Source organism: Typopeltis vanoorti, chromosome 24 (genome assembly GCF_054136105.1).
Source record: "Typopeltis vanoorti isolate ZY-2024b chromosome 24, IOZ_Tvanoo_1.0, whole genome shotgun sequence".
NCBI classification, from domain to species: Eukaryota; Metazoa; Arthropoda; class Arachnida; order Uropygi; family Thelyphonidae; genus Typopeltis; species Typopeltis vanoorti.
In genome coordinates, this window is record NC_143572.1 from 41,172,864 (window position 1) to 41,189,864 (window position 17,001).

The following is a 17,001-nucleotide window of genomic DNA, read 5'->3' on the forward strand; positions in this document are numbered from 1 at the left end:
ATATTGTGATAGCCTTTCTCCTTATAGTAATATGACAGTAGATTGACCAGGGCTGTGATTTCTTTCAGAAGATAAAAATGTCTTGCCAAACAAAATATTCAAGAGGCCATCAGCAAAAAAAAGGAATTAAAGTGGAATAATCATGTCTTTGATACATATTTGTAACTATGTAGGACAGTGACATCAAAACAGGCTAAAAGCTGTTTTAATTTTGTCATACAGTTGAAAGTTTTTTTTCACTTGGTTAGACTATAATAAATTTACGTAGGCAGGCTTATATGTTGGTTATGCATTATTAAATTACTTAAGGAATTGAACAACATAGCTATGAATATAAATTAAATTATACTTTAATAAATATTTCCGATATTTCGGCAACGTCACGTTGCCATCTTCAAAAGGAACTTGCAAAAAAAGGCACGTGCACGTAGGCAGTACAACACAGTAACATTATTATCACAACAATACAACACAGTATCAGTTACTGTGTTGTATTGCCTACGTGCACGTTCCTTTTTTTTTTGTAAGTTCCTTTTGAAGATGGCAACGTGATGTGACATTGCCGAAATATCGGAAATATTTATTAAAGTATAATTTAATTTATATTCGTAGCTACATTGTTCAATTCCTTAAGAATTTAATAATATAATAAATTTAGTTTAATCCTTTATCCAAGTGTAAACAAATAAAGTTTGCACCTAAAGTATCTTCAGGACTGAGGCAACTCATGGTAAAGTTGGATCAAGCTCTCATCACTCCTTGTCTTAGTATCTCCCATAATGCAAAGCACATCTTCCTTGCAGACATGTATAATGCTATGTATTAAGGGAAGGGCGACACCTTTTGGCAACTTGTATAGGTAAATATGACTTCTCCATTGCTTCCACCTTAGTATCACCACCTCTGGGTCTGGCTCCCACTGATGAGACCTATATATATAAAGGTCAAAACCGGTCTGGGTAGTGGCCCTTCCCTTAATGCGTAGCATTATACATGTCCACAAGGAGATGTGCTTTGCCTTATGGGAGATACTAAGACAAGGAGTGTTAAGAGCTTGGTCGAACTTTACCATAAGTTGCCTCAGTCCTGAAGATACTTCAGGTGCAAACTTTGTTTGCTTACACATTAGATAAAGGATTAAACTAAATTTATTATTTGTCATACAGTGTTGGGTTATTTTTGATTTAGGAAGGGGGAGAAGACTAATTGAACTTTGCGATTATAATACATGAGGTTTAGTACTTTCTGAATAGTCATTTGCATAATCTATTAGCCTATGTGCATGATATTTCTTGTTCTTGCAATTAATCTTGGGTAAATAATCCAACGTTAGCCTGGTACTCATCGGTAAAAGTAAATGCGAATTTTACTAATAGTAATAAAAGCCTGTACATGGAAAAAGACAATGGTGACAGTTATTTTCCTTGAATTTATCTAATTCCTAGAATTTCTGTACTTTTTTTTCTTACTTTTACTATTAATTTTTATTTTGATGTTAAGAAACACTTGTAAAAATATGGTAAATGCTATCAATCTATTAAATGAAAAACAGATCTAGACTAGTGGAACAAAGACAGTCAAATCTAACATAAATCAAGTTTATAAAATATCAAAAGAAGACAGTACTCAATGATGCCACCATTATACAAAATTAAAATATCATTAAAAATTAAAAGCAATTACAATTTCTAGACTGGCTAAAAACTTTAGTATAGTTTTAATTTAGTTGGCTGTAGATCACATTAATTTATACATACAATTTGGTGTTTCCATCTTCACTGCTAGAAACTGCAATCAGCACCATTTGCAATTTGGTCTAGATCTCTGAAATGTCTCAACTCTCCAGCTATATACACACACAAAGTTTGGGTCTTGTTTTTAAACCCTTTCATTCTTTCTTGAATAAAGTTTGTGTATTTGAGCCTACAGTTCACCTCTGAAAGCTGTTCAATTTTGATTCATTTCAATACTTTCTTACATACCCTTCTTCTCAATATGAAGTTCAATTTTATCCTGCTCAACACTAAATGGTGATCACTTCCTATTTCAAATCTCTGTATACTTTTGTATCATAAACCCGCAGGAAAACAACACTGTTGACAATAGCATAGTCATTGAGACTTTTCTTATTCCTTGCATCTTCTCTCCATGTGAATTTATGCACAATTTTACATTGGAACATAGTGTTAGTAATAACTACTCCTGAAAAGAAATTCAGCAGACACCATTATTATCAGCTAAGCTCTTTTTTCCAAAATATTTCTATATGTTTGATAATTCCTACTCTGCTGTTTAGATCTCCAACAAGGACTAACTTTTCCTTTTTTGTTTTGTCAGCTGCCTTTTCTAATGCCTTGAAAAATTCTACTTTAGAAGAACCTTCTGTCAGACCATAGACAAATATATCTCACTGTTCAATTCCCCATTCTGATATTTTCCCACATCACTTAATTATATGGCTTTCATTAAAGACAATTATTCTCATATTTAGTGTTGAATTATTCTCATATTTTAGTGTTACAGCAACTCATTTTCTCTGACTTGAATATAACATCTTGCATTTGTTGCTTAGAAAGATTTTACCGAATTTTGTCTTCTTTGTTTACCTGTTAATACCCGTTATGTCAATTTGGCTTATCTAATTCTTCTGCTAGTTCCATTTCTTTTCTGTTCATGATTCTTATGCTGATGGTGCCGATCTTTAACTCTTCTGATGTTCAGTTAGGATTTTTTCCAGTAGCTTTTCATTATTTGCTACAATTTCCTGACAAACTCAACAGTGTCTTGTTTACCTGGGCACACACACCATCTGGCATGAAATTCTGTGATGCCATCATTTTGTATTATGGTTAAAATAATATTTTTATAATTAGCAGTAAGATATGTACTACTCCTTTCATGTATTCTGATTATTATGATGAATTCACAATGTGCACAGAATAACATACTATTTACATCGTTAAGAGAATCTCTTCAATTGGCATGTTTTTCTTCAATTTAAATTAAATAAACCAACATTTAAAATAAATGCTTTTCTATTTCTTTCAGGAATAAAACATATGAAAGAAATGTCTTGCTCTTGTTCTAACTTCAATTCTTCAGAGATTTCTTAAACAAATGAGTACTCACAGTATGTTCGTAATTCTTGTAGATATGTGTTACCAATGTACAAGCCTGACTATTAAATTATTTAAGGAATTTATAACGTATACTGGAATATTAATTAAAATAAACTTTAATAAATACCTCCTATATTTTGGCAATGTCACATTGCCATCTTCATGGGAAAATACAACTATGACACATGCAGGCAGGCACTACAAAAAGCAAATGAGACAGAAGAGAGAAAACTACTGTTGTTCCTAGAGTGCTAAAGGTGCTCCCTAGCAGGCTATATTGGGTTGTCTTGGCTGTTGGGCTGAAGTTCTCAAGATACAAGCTTCCCAAATTTGTCGAGGTTTGGAAAGTTTTTTTTTTTTTTTTAGAGCTGAGACTAATTCCACGAACAATCTTTCATATTCAAATTTGCTGCGATGTATTAACGTGGCTTTCTTCCAACGTATTATGTGGCAGGTATCCAGAGCATGGTCTGCAAGCCCAGAGTGGCAGTACTGGTGAAATCTGATGTACTCTGTATTCCAAAATCCTGACATTTGCTGTCTTGCTTGTTTGGCGCCAAAGTAGGACAGTTTACAGCTGCAAGGGACCTGGTATACCTCAGGTAGGTCTTTGGTGGAGCAGATAAGGGATGCCAATCTATTATATAGTTTGTAACAAGAAGTAGTCATATTTTTAAAAGATTTTGGTCAACTTTTCAGAGGTGCCAAAGATATAGGGAATGGTGATGAATTTAGTGTAATCTTTGTTATGAAGGGGGGGGGGGGGGTATGGTTAGCTGTTTTTAATATTTTTTGGTGGTTGTAGTCATTGGCTAAGAAAGTGTTAAAGATGTGGTTTAGTTCAGTGGTTAGGGCATTGTCATCTGAACAAATTAATTTTGCTCTGTTAAATAGTGTTTTTATAACCCCATATTGTTGTGTGTGTGTGTGGGGGGGGGGGGGGTTGCTGGTGAATGTATCTGCCAGTATGGTGGGTTCTCTGTAAACAGAGAAAACCAAGGATCCATCAGGCTGGCAAATGATTAGAATGTCAAGACAAAGAGAGACCGTTGTTTTCCTCTTTTTCCAAGGTGAACTGGATTCTGGGGTGTTGACTGTTTAAGTGTGTGTGTGTGTGTGTGTGTGTGTGTGTGAAATGTATCGGAGCCATGTGGCCAAATAGCGAATACATCATCAACGTAGCGAAGCCAAACAGTGATGTTTTGTGGGTCTGAGTTTAAGGCTTTCTGTTCAAAAGTCTCCATAAAGAAGTTGACCAGGGGTGGGGAGAGTGGTGAACCCATGGCTGTTTCCTCTATCTTTTTGTAGAATTTTCCTTGTCAAACGAAATAGCCTGAGTTCATTGTGAACTGAAATAGGGCTGAGATATCGCAGGGAAATTTGGCTTTGATGAGCTCTAAGGTTTCCTTGAGTGGAACATTTGTGAATAGGGAGGAGACTTCAAAACTGACCATTACGTCAGTATGTTGGAGTGAGAGGTTTTCTTTACTGGCTTTGAAGTAGGCAGAGTTTTTTTTTTTTTTTTTTTTTTTATATGTGTGATGGTGCATTGTCAGTATAGTGTGCGAGCGCTTTGGCTAGATGTTTGGCTAATTTGTATGTGGGGGAATCAATGCCATCCACTATGGAAGATAATGGCACATTTTGTTTATATTTTGTATTTATATGTCTGCAATTCTAGACACCCCCCCCCCCCCACCAAATATATGGACTTCCAAAAATACAAACAAAATGTGCCATTACGTCCCATAGTGGATGGCATTGATTCTTCCACATACCAATTAGCCAAACATTTAGCCAAAGCACTCTCACGCTATACTGGCCTTCAATGGACTTCAAATTATGGTCAGGTGCTTGAGAGAACAGCTTGCAAGAAATGGTACCTCAGCATTGCCAGCTTGAAGATGGATTTGGAGTGAATAGTGAACAGTGGCAGTGAAAGCTGTAAATTATTTACTGATAGATTAAAGGTTTATGCACTGTTCAAGTTATAACAGCATTTGCAAACTCAATATATAACACACACACACATCAGTGGCATTGTGTATCCATTTAGGTTGTATGTACTGTGGTGTTGCTTATGCAACTTTAACTACAAAATTCACATCAATTTGACTGTATGATTACATTTTTATTGATATATGAAAGTTTTAAGAGTGCATAGAGCAACAGCACTCATCTTAATTGTAGGATAACTTTGAATAATTTAATTTATCAATTAATATACTTTTAAATTTGGAAAGCATAAAGATCAAATGAACAATAGCTATGCTTCACGCATGCTGTTTTGTGAGAGCACGAAAGGTTTATGCTTCATGGTGACCTTAGATACCACATGAACAGCTTTTGCATAAACTAGATAATACAGGATTGGAATAAAAACTACTGGATTGGATAAATGGGTGACTCATGGACAGGTATCAAAAAGAGATATGGGAATGTGAATCTGCCAGATTTAACGTGACCAGTGTTGTGTCTCGCAGATTAGTCCTTGAACCATTGTTGTTCATTTTATACATTAATGATATTGGAAAGGGACTGACAGGAGATCTTCAGTTGTTTGCCAATGATGCAAAGTTAGAGAGAGCAATCAAGATATGCAGCATTTACAGGGTGAATTGAATAAACTGTGGGTAAATGATAATGGCTATCAATTCAATGTTAGTAAGAGTAAAGGTATGCACTTTAGCATGATGTGATATCTAACAGCATATTATATTGGTGGGATTATATTTGGAGTAATGACAAAACTTGATATCTTAAGAGTTATGGTGAATAGAGAGTTGAAGTTCAAAGGACAAATAACGCAAATACAACTCAGAGGATAATTGCGATATTGAAGTGAACCTTGAGATATAAGGATATCTCAAAGTTCACTATCATATCAGTGTTATTGAGGCCTTGTAGAAGTTATTTTGCCTCTCTATAAGGCCTCAATAAGACTGCACCTGGGCTACATTGCACAGATTTAGTCTCCTGGGTTCAAAGGTGATAAAGAAGCTGTGGAAAGGGTGCAAAGAAGAATTACAAAGATTATATCGGGATTACGGAATGCAGATCACGAGGACAGAATGAGAGTATGTGGACTGCAAATTTTGGTTAACAGGAAAAAGAAGGGCGAGATAATTGAGGTCTATAAACTTCTGAATGGGACATTATATGATATCATCTGATGAAATTTTTCATTATTATTAAGAGAGACCTCCAAGGAGTCAGAGACTCATTAAGGGAAGTCATGTAGTAGATTTGGCTTCCCTTAATTAGCGACTCCCTGTTCTTGAACTCATTCACGCAACTTGTACACACAATATCCGATGCCAATCCATTCCAATCACTTCACGAGAGAAAAATCTAGCTCTCACCCCCTTCTTGACAATATTAATTTTTAACTTCACTACCCTCCATAAAATAAAATTTTATCTATTGGTAACCTGTATAACTCTTTTAGAAGGATATAAGCCTCAATCATGTTACCCTTCTTTCTCCTGTTTGCTAGAGTCTGCAGTCTACGAATTCTCGATCTGTCTTCATAATTAGTATTCCACAATCCTGCTAATAATTTGTAACACACTCCTTTCAACTGTCTCTCTCTCTCTCTCTCCTACTTTATCAAAATCACAACTGAAACCAGAAGACCAGACTTGCACAGAATAGTCCAAGTGAAGTCTTATCAAGGCCTTATAAAGAGGCAAAATGACTTTCTGATCTTCATATGTCAAAGTTTGTTTCAGCATTCCAATTATCCTCAGAGTTGTATTTGTAATCTTTGCTATTTTGTTATGGTCTTTTAAAACTCCAAGATCCCTAGCTTGTTCAGTTCAACTTCAAGATCCCTAGCATCATCCCCTCACCCCAATATATATACAGTAGCAAAAATTAATCTGAACACAGAACTGCCTACTCAGTCTCCAAAAGCTAGATAAGGTATAAAGGCCTCGCCTATTTCTTTAAGGGAATAAAAGGTGTTAGTTGATCAAGATTTATTTTTACTCACATTTTAAAGAAATATTTTAATGTTTAAATTCCAATTTTACCCAATAATTTATATGTGCTCCACTGTTTTTCTAATACATTCATTAATTTGCTTAGGCATGGACTCTACCAACGTAAAACACATTTTTCTTATTTCTGTATCTCGAAATCATACTTATAAAAGTATGGATTGTATTAAGTTATCCTTTGTATCAATTTAATTGATACAAAGGATAACTAATTTTCCATGTCTTTTTTTCACCATGGCCACAAATTTTCTATTAGGTTAATGTCAGGAGAGTTACTTGGTCATCACTGAAGCAACTGGATGCTCTGATTTTGAGGAATTTCTTTCACATTTTTTGAAGTGTGGCATGGAGCAAGATCCTGTTGGGAGATGAGTTCTTTGTCATTCTAGATCTGTGAGACCACTCTTTTCTCCAATATTTTTATGTATTGGTCACTTTTCATTATACCATCAACAGGCACAAGCAATCCAGTAGTAAGATATGTAAATAGTAAGATATGCAAAACAACCCAAGAACATCTTTTTAGCTGGGAGTTTAAGAGCTTGTTGAAGATGAGAAGTCTTCTCAGCTGTTGATTTGCAAACATAAGGAACTCACTCTCTCTCTTTGGACAAAAAATGGCTATTATCCGAGAATATCACCTTCCACTTCTCAACAGTCCAATCTTTGTGCACTTTTGCACACTGGAGCTTCTTTTTCTGCATAGCGTTCAATCAACAGTTTTTTCTTTTTTTGGTATATGGGCAGGCTTTCCTGCTTCCAACAATCTTCAACAGACTGTCATAGAAGAAATATTAATCCTCTAGCTGCTAAGTCTATTTAAGTCTACAACAGACAATCTGGGATTCATTTTGCTTTTACTAAGTAGTAAATGATCTTGAGTAAGTGTAGTGTTTTCTTTTTTCGTCCACATTTTCCATTTGTCAGGAGAAAAGATACCTGTCTCCCTAAATCTTTAAAATCTCATTAATGGTACCCAAACCAACACCACACTCATTGGTAATTTATTTTTGGATCATGAATGCATATAGCAAATATGCTAACCACTCGGCCAACCAGGTTGGCATGCACAAAAAATGCACAATACTATTAATAAACATTGTGGAAAGAGTTAAAACATGCAAAATTCAATGAAAATAAGATCTAAAGCCAAAACCAAAAATAATAAACTGAAAGCAAAACCAAAATTACTGTGAACTGAAACAAAAACCAAACTATCAAAAGTTGACGAAAATTTGGCTTGTTTGGATTAATTTGTTCGCTAATGTAATGACATTGTATCATGCTGTGCATGACTACATTTATTAACATGGAACTGACAGTAATTTTCACATGCCCACAATTCCAGTCTATTCAAATCATTCTCCAAGTACTACATATCAGCAGTATTCCTGATATGTATGACATACAGCTATTTGCTGAATGTTTCCTGTCAATTTCTTCCTAATGTCATTAATGTATTGATCGGATAACAATGGACCAAGGACTAATTCTTGTGTAAACCACTAGTTACCTTAAATCTTGCAGACTCGCATCCCCTGTAATATCTGTCAGTTAGCCATCCTCTCATCCATGCTAATATTTTATTATCCAATCTCATATTCTCCAATTTATTCACAGATTTCCATGCTGTATTCTGTCAAAAGCCTTAGCAAATTAAAAAAATAAATAAAAAATAGTAATGGTATATCCATTCCTCTTGTCTAACTAAACCGTAGCATCATTATAGAATGTGAGCAGAGTTGCTCCAAGTCCATCCCTTAGTAAAAACACATGGTGTTCATTGTGAAATAGTTTCTCTGTAAACCCATATCTGAATGCAAGCCCCTAACCCACATTTTTTTTTTCCCCCAAAAATCTGCACCACCACTCTAGAGATACTGATAGGCAGATAGATGGATACATCAGTCTTTGCACCGCCCTCGTGCAATAAAATTATAAAAATCTTCCCTTTTCTGAGACTCAAATTATATAGCCTAGTCAAAGGAATAGTCAGTCCAGCTGAACGATCTTAGCATCCGTGCTGATATCTCATCAGTTCCTATTGACAAATTCTTATTTACAGCTTAAGGGACAATTGTTAGATTTTTCTAGAGTAGTGAATTGATGGAATAATTTGCCTATTGAAGTGGTCAGTGCATCTAATGTGAATGAGTTTAAGAGAAAGTATGACAGCTAGTATGGATGATGTGATACCTCCGTCGATGAGTCCTTGAGAAGTCATAATATCAGTATTTATGAATTTGGGAGAGAATAGTTAATTAGAATTCTGATATATGTTTGAAATAGCTTTGAATCATTGCTTGTATTTATTTTTCATAAAATTCTCAATTAAATTATTTTTTATAGTCTTCCAATAACACAGATTTGCTATTAAAATAAAAAATGTGAATAGTAATAAAATTTGAACAGCGTGTCCAACCCCCCCCCCCATATTCTTATAACAGCAATCCATACCTAGATCTTGCCTAAGATAGATGAAAATTCTGTAATTCCCAGATCAGTTTATTTCCCTTCTTTATATATAGAAGCACTAACAGAAAATCATATTTATTCACCAAGCTTTCTGAATTATGCAGTTTGGCCACTTTAAAACTTATTAAAAACATTTTGAATGTAACAAAGTGAACCAAGTTTGAGAGAGCTGAGATCTAGCTATAATTTAAAAGTGCTATATCACTGACATGGGTGCTTAATGATTAAAGCTGTATAACTGAGAGAAGATCTCCACATAGCCTTTAAAAACAACCAGGGAATCTGACCTAATGTACAATACTCACATTCTTGTGATGCATCCTGTTAGGCATCTACCTGGATACAGAACGAACGAGGATGGGCTGGCAATTTGTATTTTAGGTGAGAAACTGTATTCTTATTCGCTTAAACCACAATGTAAAATGACGGTAAAACATTACAAAGTTTCATTCCGGCTGGGGCACTGCCCGGTTAAACAAGGCCCCAGTTGTTTTTGCCAGGGAACCAGGGTGAACAGCAAAAAGTCAATTACTAGAATAAATCCTGAAATACATCCCAATTCAACATCAGTACTATCAACATAAAAAGCCCAAATGGCAAAGAAATGAATCCAGCAGAAGAATTGGATAAGCACCAGATCGACATAATAGAGGCGACAAACAAAAAAAGGCAAAAATTGGCAAGATCTTTCTATAAGAAATAAATACAAAATGTTATATTCAAGCAATAACAATCAGGGAAAAGAAAGAGTAGCTATTGTATTCAACACTAAATATGAGGCTAATCTTCTTGAATGCAAGCAGTAACAAGTAGAGTGATGTGGGCAAATATCAGAACGGAGAACTGGACAATAAGACATTTCTGCCTATGGTCCCACAAAAGGTTATACTAAGGCAGAAGTGGAGGAATTTTTTGATGCTTTAGAAAAAGCAACTGACACAATGAAAAAGGAAAAGTTGATCCTTGTTGGGGATCTGAATAGCAGAATATGAAATGATTGTCAGACATATAAAAATATTTTGCAAAAATTTGGAGAAAAGAACAAAGCTAACAATAATGGCAAATATCTGTTGGATTTCTGCTCAGGACATGGACTGGTTATTACTAACATAATGTTCCAACATAAAAATGTGCACAAATTCACATGGGAGAAAATGCAAGGAATAAGAAAAGTCTCGTTGACTATGTTATTGTACAGAGGATTTCAAATTAGAAGTGATCACCATTTAGTCTTGAGCAAGATAAAATTGAATTTCATATTGAAAATAAGAACAAGAAAGTTTTAAAGTGAATAAAAGTTGAGCAGCTCTCAGATGCTAATTATAGAGTAAAATACACAAACATTATCAAAAAAATGCTGAAAAAAAAAAAAAAAAAAAACGTTCGATCGTTTCAGCCAGAGAGATGTGGTGAGGTTGTCTGTAAGGATAAAAAAAAATCAGAACTCCATGGTGGACGCAGAAAGTTAAAGAGGTAATGAAGAAAAAGAGGAAAGCATATCCAAATACCCTGTGAATAAGTCAGCTTGTGCTCTTAGAGAATACAGAAACAAATGTAGGAAGGCTAAACACTGTAAAACTAGCTAAACAAAAGTCATGGAAAGACTTTGGTAAGAAAACAGAAAATAAATATCAGTAAGGTAGCAAAATATTATGGAGGTTGTTGAAAAAGCTCAGAAATAGAGGGGAAAGAGTGCTGCAAAAGGAATTACAGATGATAAAGGTGCATGAAAACTGGAGAAAAAGATATCCTTGATATATGGAGTAATTACTTCGAAAAACTGCTAAATGAAACAAGCAGTGATAGCACAGTGATAAAAAAACACTCAACAGGTATGCAATGAGGAATACATATCCATACTTGAAGTAAAAAAAAGCCATCAAAAGCCTGAAATGTGGCAAGGCAGCTGGAGTAGATGATATTCAACAAGAAATGCTCAAGTATAGAGTATAAAAGTCTTGCTGCACTGAATGGTTCAGAAGGTCTGAACAGAGGAATGAATTCCAGATGATTGGAGTAGAACTCTCATAGTACCCATATATAAAAAGGGTAGTAAAACTGAATGTGAAAATCACCAATATATTTCTACTACTGTGTTCCTGGCAAGATTTATGCAAGTATACTTGAGAAACAGTATATCGAGAAGGATTGTGGAAGGGAAGCTTGGTGAAGAACAAGCTAAATTCAAGCCAAACAGAGGCTGTCAGGATTTTCACTTTACGACAAACAGTTGAGAAAGCATGGGAATATAACAAAGATCTGTATTTAAGTTTTGTAGACCTGCAAAAGGCATATGACAAGGTGCCAAGAGAAAAGCTATTCAAAATGCTACAGTTATATGGTATCATTACCACCTTCTTATCAACAATTTTCCTCTAAATCAATCTGTTATCTGCCAAGACTTCAAAATTATCAGATCTTATATTTCTGTCATCTAAGGCACTTTTTACTGTATCAATCCACCTACATCTTGTTCTTACTCTGGGTAATTTTCTGGATAAAATTGAATTTCATATTGAAAAGAAGAACAAAGTTTTTCATGTAGTACTATCATATCCTGTATACCCCTTGAGGGTTCATATCGGGAATTTCATGATGACATCGCTGACATTTTTAATGATTAGTAATATCTTATGGTATATCTTGCAGAGGAAATTTACATTCTTTACAAAAGAATGGACATTCTTTTGTAAAGAATGGACATTCTAATTTTCAACTTCAGATAAGCTTTTGCTTCCTTCAGGACTAAACTCACTTTTTTCTTATGAGATTCTTTTTTTATGGGGTATTCTTTTTTTTTTCCCTTTTTAGATGAAGCAAATAAAACAGTGAAGGAATAACCTGTCAAAAGAGTTTCACCAGCTTGGTCCAACTTGGCTGCCAAAATAGTCAGGGATACTTGTAATTACAATAAGAAACAGCTATATTTGAAATATGGTCAAAATGATTAGAGGTTAGATTTCCCAGAGGATCTCAAACACCATAAGAAATAGCTATATGTCAAAACATTTATCATTCATATATGAACAACATGATGTATCTAGAGCTACTATCCGCAGAGGAGGTGACTTCTTATAATCTTCCCTTCATTTTAGTGTAATGGAGATGAATTTTTCCAGAGGATACCTTAAGCAGTCAGAAAAAGTTATTGTCCAAATAGGGTTGAATGACATGATCTACAGAGATGTCTACAAAAGATAATTCCCTCTCCCTCATTTCTTAACAAACACCACTTCTACTTTTTGTCCAACTGAACTGAACTAAAATTTTCAGAGCGACATAAGCAATGTAAGAAATAACATTGCAAATTTGATCCACATTAGTTGAATAATGCAACACGCAGAGGAGGGAGGAAGAGATAGAGAAGGGATGAACACGATTTCTTGCTATTTTTAGGTGCCTCCAGTTTTTACATGGTCCCATCCATGAAAGGCTATTAGTAACCTTTAATGGGTATAGTGTTAGTAACCAACGTACAGTACATCGTACCGTGGGTGGGCCAAAAATTTGCATCAAATCTTTCATCTTTCATCAATTGAATTTAACATGTCAAACAAACATGGCACGTGAATAGTTCTGCTAAATAAGATGTGTTGAATAATATTCAACTTAAAACTAGAGTCATGGCAGACTGAATTAAATTCTCACTTAATGAGATAATTACTCGAGATTCAAGTATTTCAAGTTTATAAAAACTTGAAACACTTTTTTTTTTCAATTTCTTCATATTCTTAAAAATAAATTACAACATGTATTCAAAAATATAAAGTATTATGGAAATGAAATTTATAAGTTCAAAAGTATGCGATCTTTCAATCACTGCAAAGAATGCGAAATTAGTTACCTATTAGAATTCATAAATTTTTAAAGATGTAGCACTGCTTACTGTTGAATAATAAACATTAAAGTCAGTCTTGATTTTAAAATATGTTGCATATATGCAAGATATTTTAAAATATGCATAAAACTGATACAGATGTAAGCGGATATAAATTTAAAACAAATTTCAGATACTTGCCAAGAGTCAAAGAAACTGATATATCTACACTCTGTCCAGAATGAAGGATTCCAGTTGATGGTCGAACTCTATAACTTTCTAAGTTGTTAGTTTTCACCTATAAAATTCAGTGTAATATAAAAGAGCTGTGTGAGATATATACAAATAATATTAAAATTTAATATATCTAATTACATTTATTTTCAAAATTAAAGAATCATAGCTTAAAATAAAATATTCCATGCAACTTTCTCTTTCCTATGTAACAGGAAATTTCAAGAATACAATTACTTACTCCAGATTAGGACTGATAACCAACTTAAATACCAAACAATGTAAATAACCAACTTTTCAAATAACAGCATTAAAAAATCTGCTTATCTATTACCATAACATCTTTTCTTAAATTTCAGTTCAAATTACATATTAAGATGAATTTTCTAAGTTCATTTATTATGTTTTGGGACATACATAAAAACCTAGCTGATTCATTTTATCTGTATGTATATGCATATAATAACTTTGCACTGACTAGATGAATTTTAATAAAATTTAGTATTTGGGATTGTTACTGAAATTAATCTCCACTTCAGTTTTGGTTTAAAGTGAATCATTTTTAGGAGGAAAGTTACCCAAACCATTAAAATGAAGCAAAGTAACTCTGGCTGGATGGAATTTAACAATTTTTATTTTTTTAAAATCCTTTCTTTTAATGTTACACAGTAATCAGCATTCATTTCAATAAATTATGCAGACTAGTATTGTGCTAAGAATAATTACTTTAACTTCCCAATGTTTCGACCTTCATATTAATGTTGTCATCTGGAGTATACAAAGAGACAAGCTATATTACAATGCAAACAATATGTCACAATGAGCAACTTGATCAACTGTTATTCTACTCCTGAACTCTAGTGCGAACAACTTACCTTCAAAAAATGAATCAACTAGTCTCACACAACAGCACTTCAATTGCGAAATATAATCCAGCTAATCGGATTAAAAGAAACCAGTAAAATTACTCAAATCAGTTGCTCCCTGGCCCACAGACACAGTATCAACAATCCCAATTATCATCGAGCCAAGAAACTAGCATCAACTCTCAAGGAGTTGGTAGGTCATTCCCCCACCTATATAAAAAACACACGTAAACAAAATTAAGAACATCTTACTTGATAAGTGATTTATTAGTCAACTTTGACATATCTGCCCTTTTCACAAATGTCCCAATCATCGACAATTATTTTAGGACAAATTCATGCTTGATCACAAGTTCTTTGCCCATATACTACAACACTGTGGTTTTGTTAGGCAAAATATCTTTTTTATCTGCAAAAAGAAGGCACGGTCATGAGCTTGCTGTTTTATCCCCTCCAATTACTAACTTGTATATAGAAGCTTCTAAGCAACATGCTCTAGATTTCCTTTGCTTTAAAACACAAAGTTTGTTTAGGTATGTTGATGTTTTTGTTATCTGGCCCCACAGCCACCAGGCTAGACACCTTCACCAGCCACTTGAACAAACAGAAATGCACACATTTCACAAATGAAAATCAGAACAAACTCCCATTCCTAGGTACACTTATCACATGTCTTCCATTGGGCAATCTTTCCTTCACTGATTACAGCAAGCCTACACATACTAGCCAATATATAAATATAAATTCTTACCACTGCCCAGCGCAAACAAACGCAGTTTGTTTGTTAAAGGTGTTGCTCCAATGAGCAAGCACCTGAGCATGAGTTAAAGATTATAAACAATACTTCCCTAAAACAGAGTACACTAAACTGTAGCCATATAGGAATGGCTACAGTTTATTAGATAAGGGATACTATACAAATACAACCTTTAAACCTCCTGTAAGATTAAAGAACTTATTCTACTCTTCCAAGGATCTCCCCTCCCCCTAGCCCAGCCTGGAGTGTACTGTATTCCATGCACCTGTAAACTTGCCTAATATAGATGAAACTGGATACACAATTCTTATCTGGAAAAAGGAATCATGTCCTGAATACTCCATACAGAATTGACTTGAAAGGTATCTGTTCATTATCACACCAAAACATCATATGAGCACAAATTTAAGAAGGCCTATGAAATTCTAACCAACCCTAATCTTAACAATAATGATGGTCTAAAAATTCCAAGAATATGGATGGCACATATTTTACCCACATAACCTTTTATTCTAAGAATTGATTATAAATTATAATTAGGACTGTAGTACTCCAATATCTTAGCCTTAATATAACAGCACTAATATTAAATTATTGCTTAGGTCACCACTAATCTGATAACAAAAAAGGATAATAGTTTTGATGTAGGGTTTCCTCCCACCACTAAAAATATCCTGAAGTGACAAATCATTGTCACTTCAGGATATTGTTTGAATTGTAATGCAGCTTGTCTCTACATATGAGTACACTCCAGACAATGACCTTAATATGAAGGTCAAAATTTTGGGAAATTAAAGCAATTATTCTTAGCACAGTAAAATAATACCTTACTTAACACAGTAAAATAATATCCTATAAGCTATCAAGTATATATGAAAATAATCAAATACAAATAAGATTAAATCACGAACTATCATATACGAGAGAGATAAATAAAGGGGTCCAACAGGGATGTCCCATTTCAGCAACTCTTTTTAATATCTACTTCAATGAAATAATAAAATGGAATAAAAATTTTCATCAGGGAATTAAACTTTCTCCTACAGTAAACTTTCTCCACTTTGCCGATGACCAAATAATAATTACAAATTCTGAAGATAACTTACAGAAAGCTATTTTAGATCATCAAATTCCTGCCATGTACCCTCAAGGGGTGTACAAGATATGATAGTACTACATGAAAAAAAATTACATCATTACTAACTTCCCATCTACAATTTTCCTCCAAATCAGTCTGTTACTTGTCAAGACTCCAACATTAGCAGATCATATATTTCTATCGTCTAAGGCACTTTGTACCGTATCAATCCACCTATATCTTGGTCTTCCTCTGGGTCGTTTTGCTGCCAACCTGGCAGAGAACACTTGTTTTGCTAATCTTTCTGCGCCCATTCTGTTTAAGTGACCATACCACCTGAGATTAGCTCTGCTAACGCATTCCTGGATGTTAACAATGTCAAGTTCTTTCCTAATATCCTCGTTTTTAACATGATATTGCCATTGATGCCATGTGTTCACACCTATAATCTGTCTCAGGACTCTCATATCTGCAGTCTCTAGTCTTTCGTCAAGTGTTTTACTTCTGACCCAGCTCTCAGATCCATAAGTTAAAACTGGTTTGAACACTGTCTTGTATACAGCTAATTTAGTGTTCCCACCATACCAGCTTTGCTGATTCTGTTGTCTATTTCTATATTTAATTTACCATTTTCAGTAAAAATCATGCCTAAGT

General features: G+C 34.2%; 1 protein-coding gene across 1 annotated transcript in view; it reads right to left on the reverse strand.

Annotated features, from left to right (window-relative positions):
- Positions 1–13,545: 13,545 nt before the first annotated feature.
- LOC150093127 (motile sperm domain-containing protein 2-like) overlaps positions 13,546–17,001 on the reverse strand; it is a 227,228-nt gene continuing 223,772 nt past the window's right edge. Inside the window, exon 13 of the mRNA XM_090414158.1 lies at positions 13,546–13,710. Within this exon, the coding sequence (XP_090270284.1) occupies positions 13,546–13,710 (165 nt within the window). The remainder of the gene's footprint in view (positions 13,711–17,001) is intronic.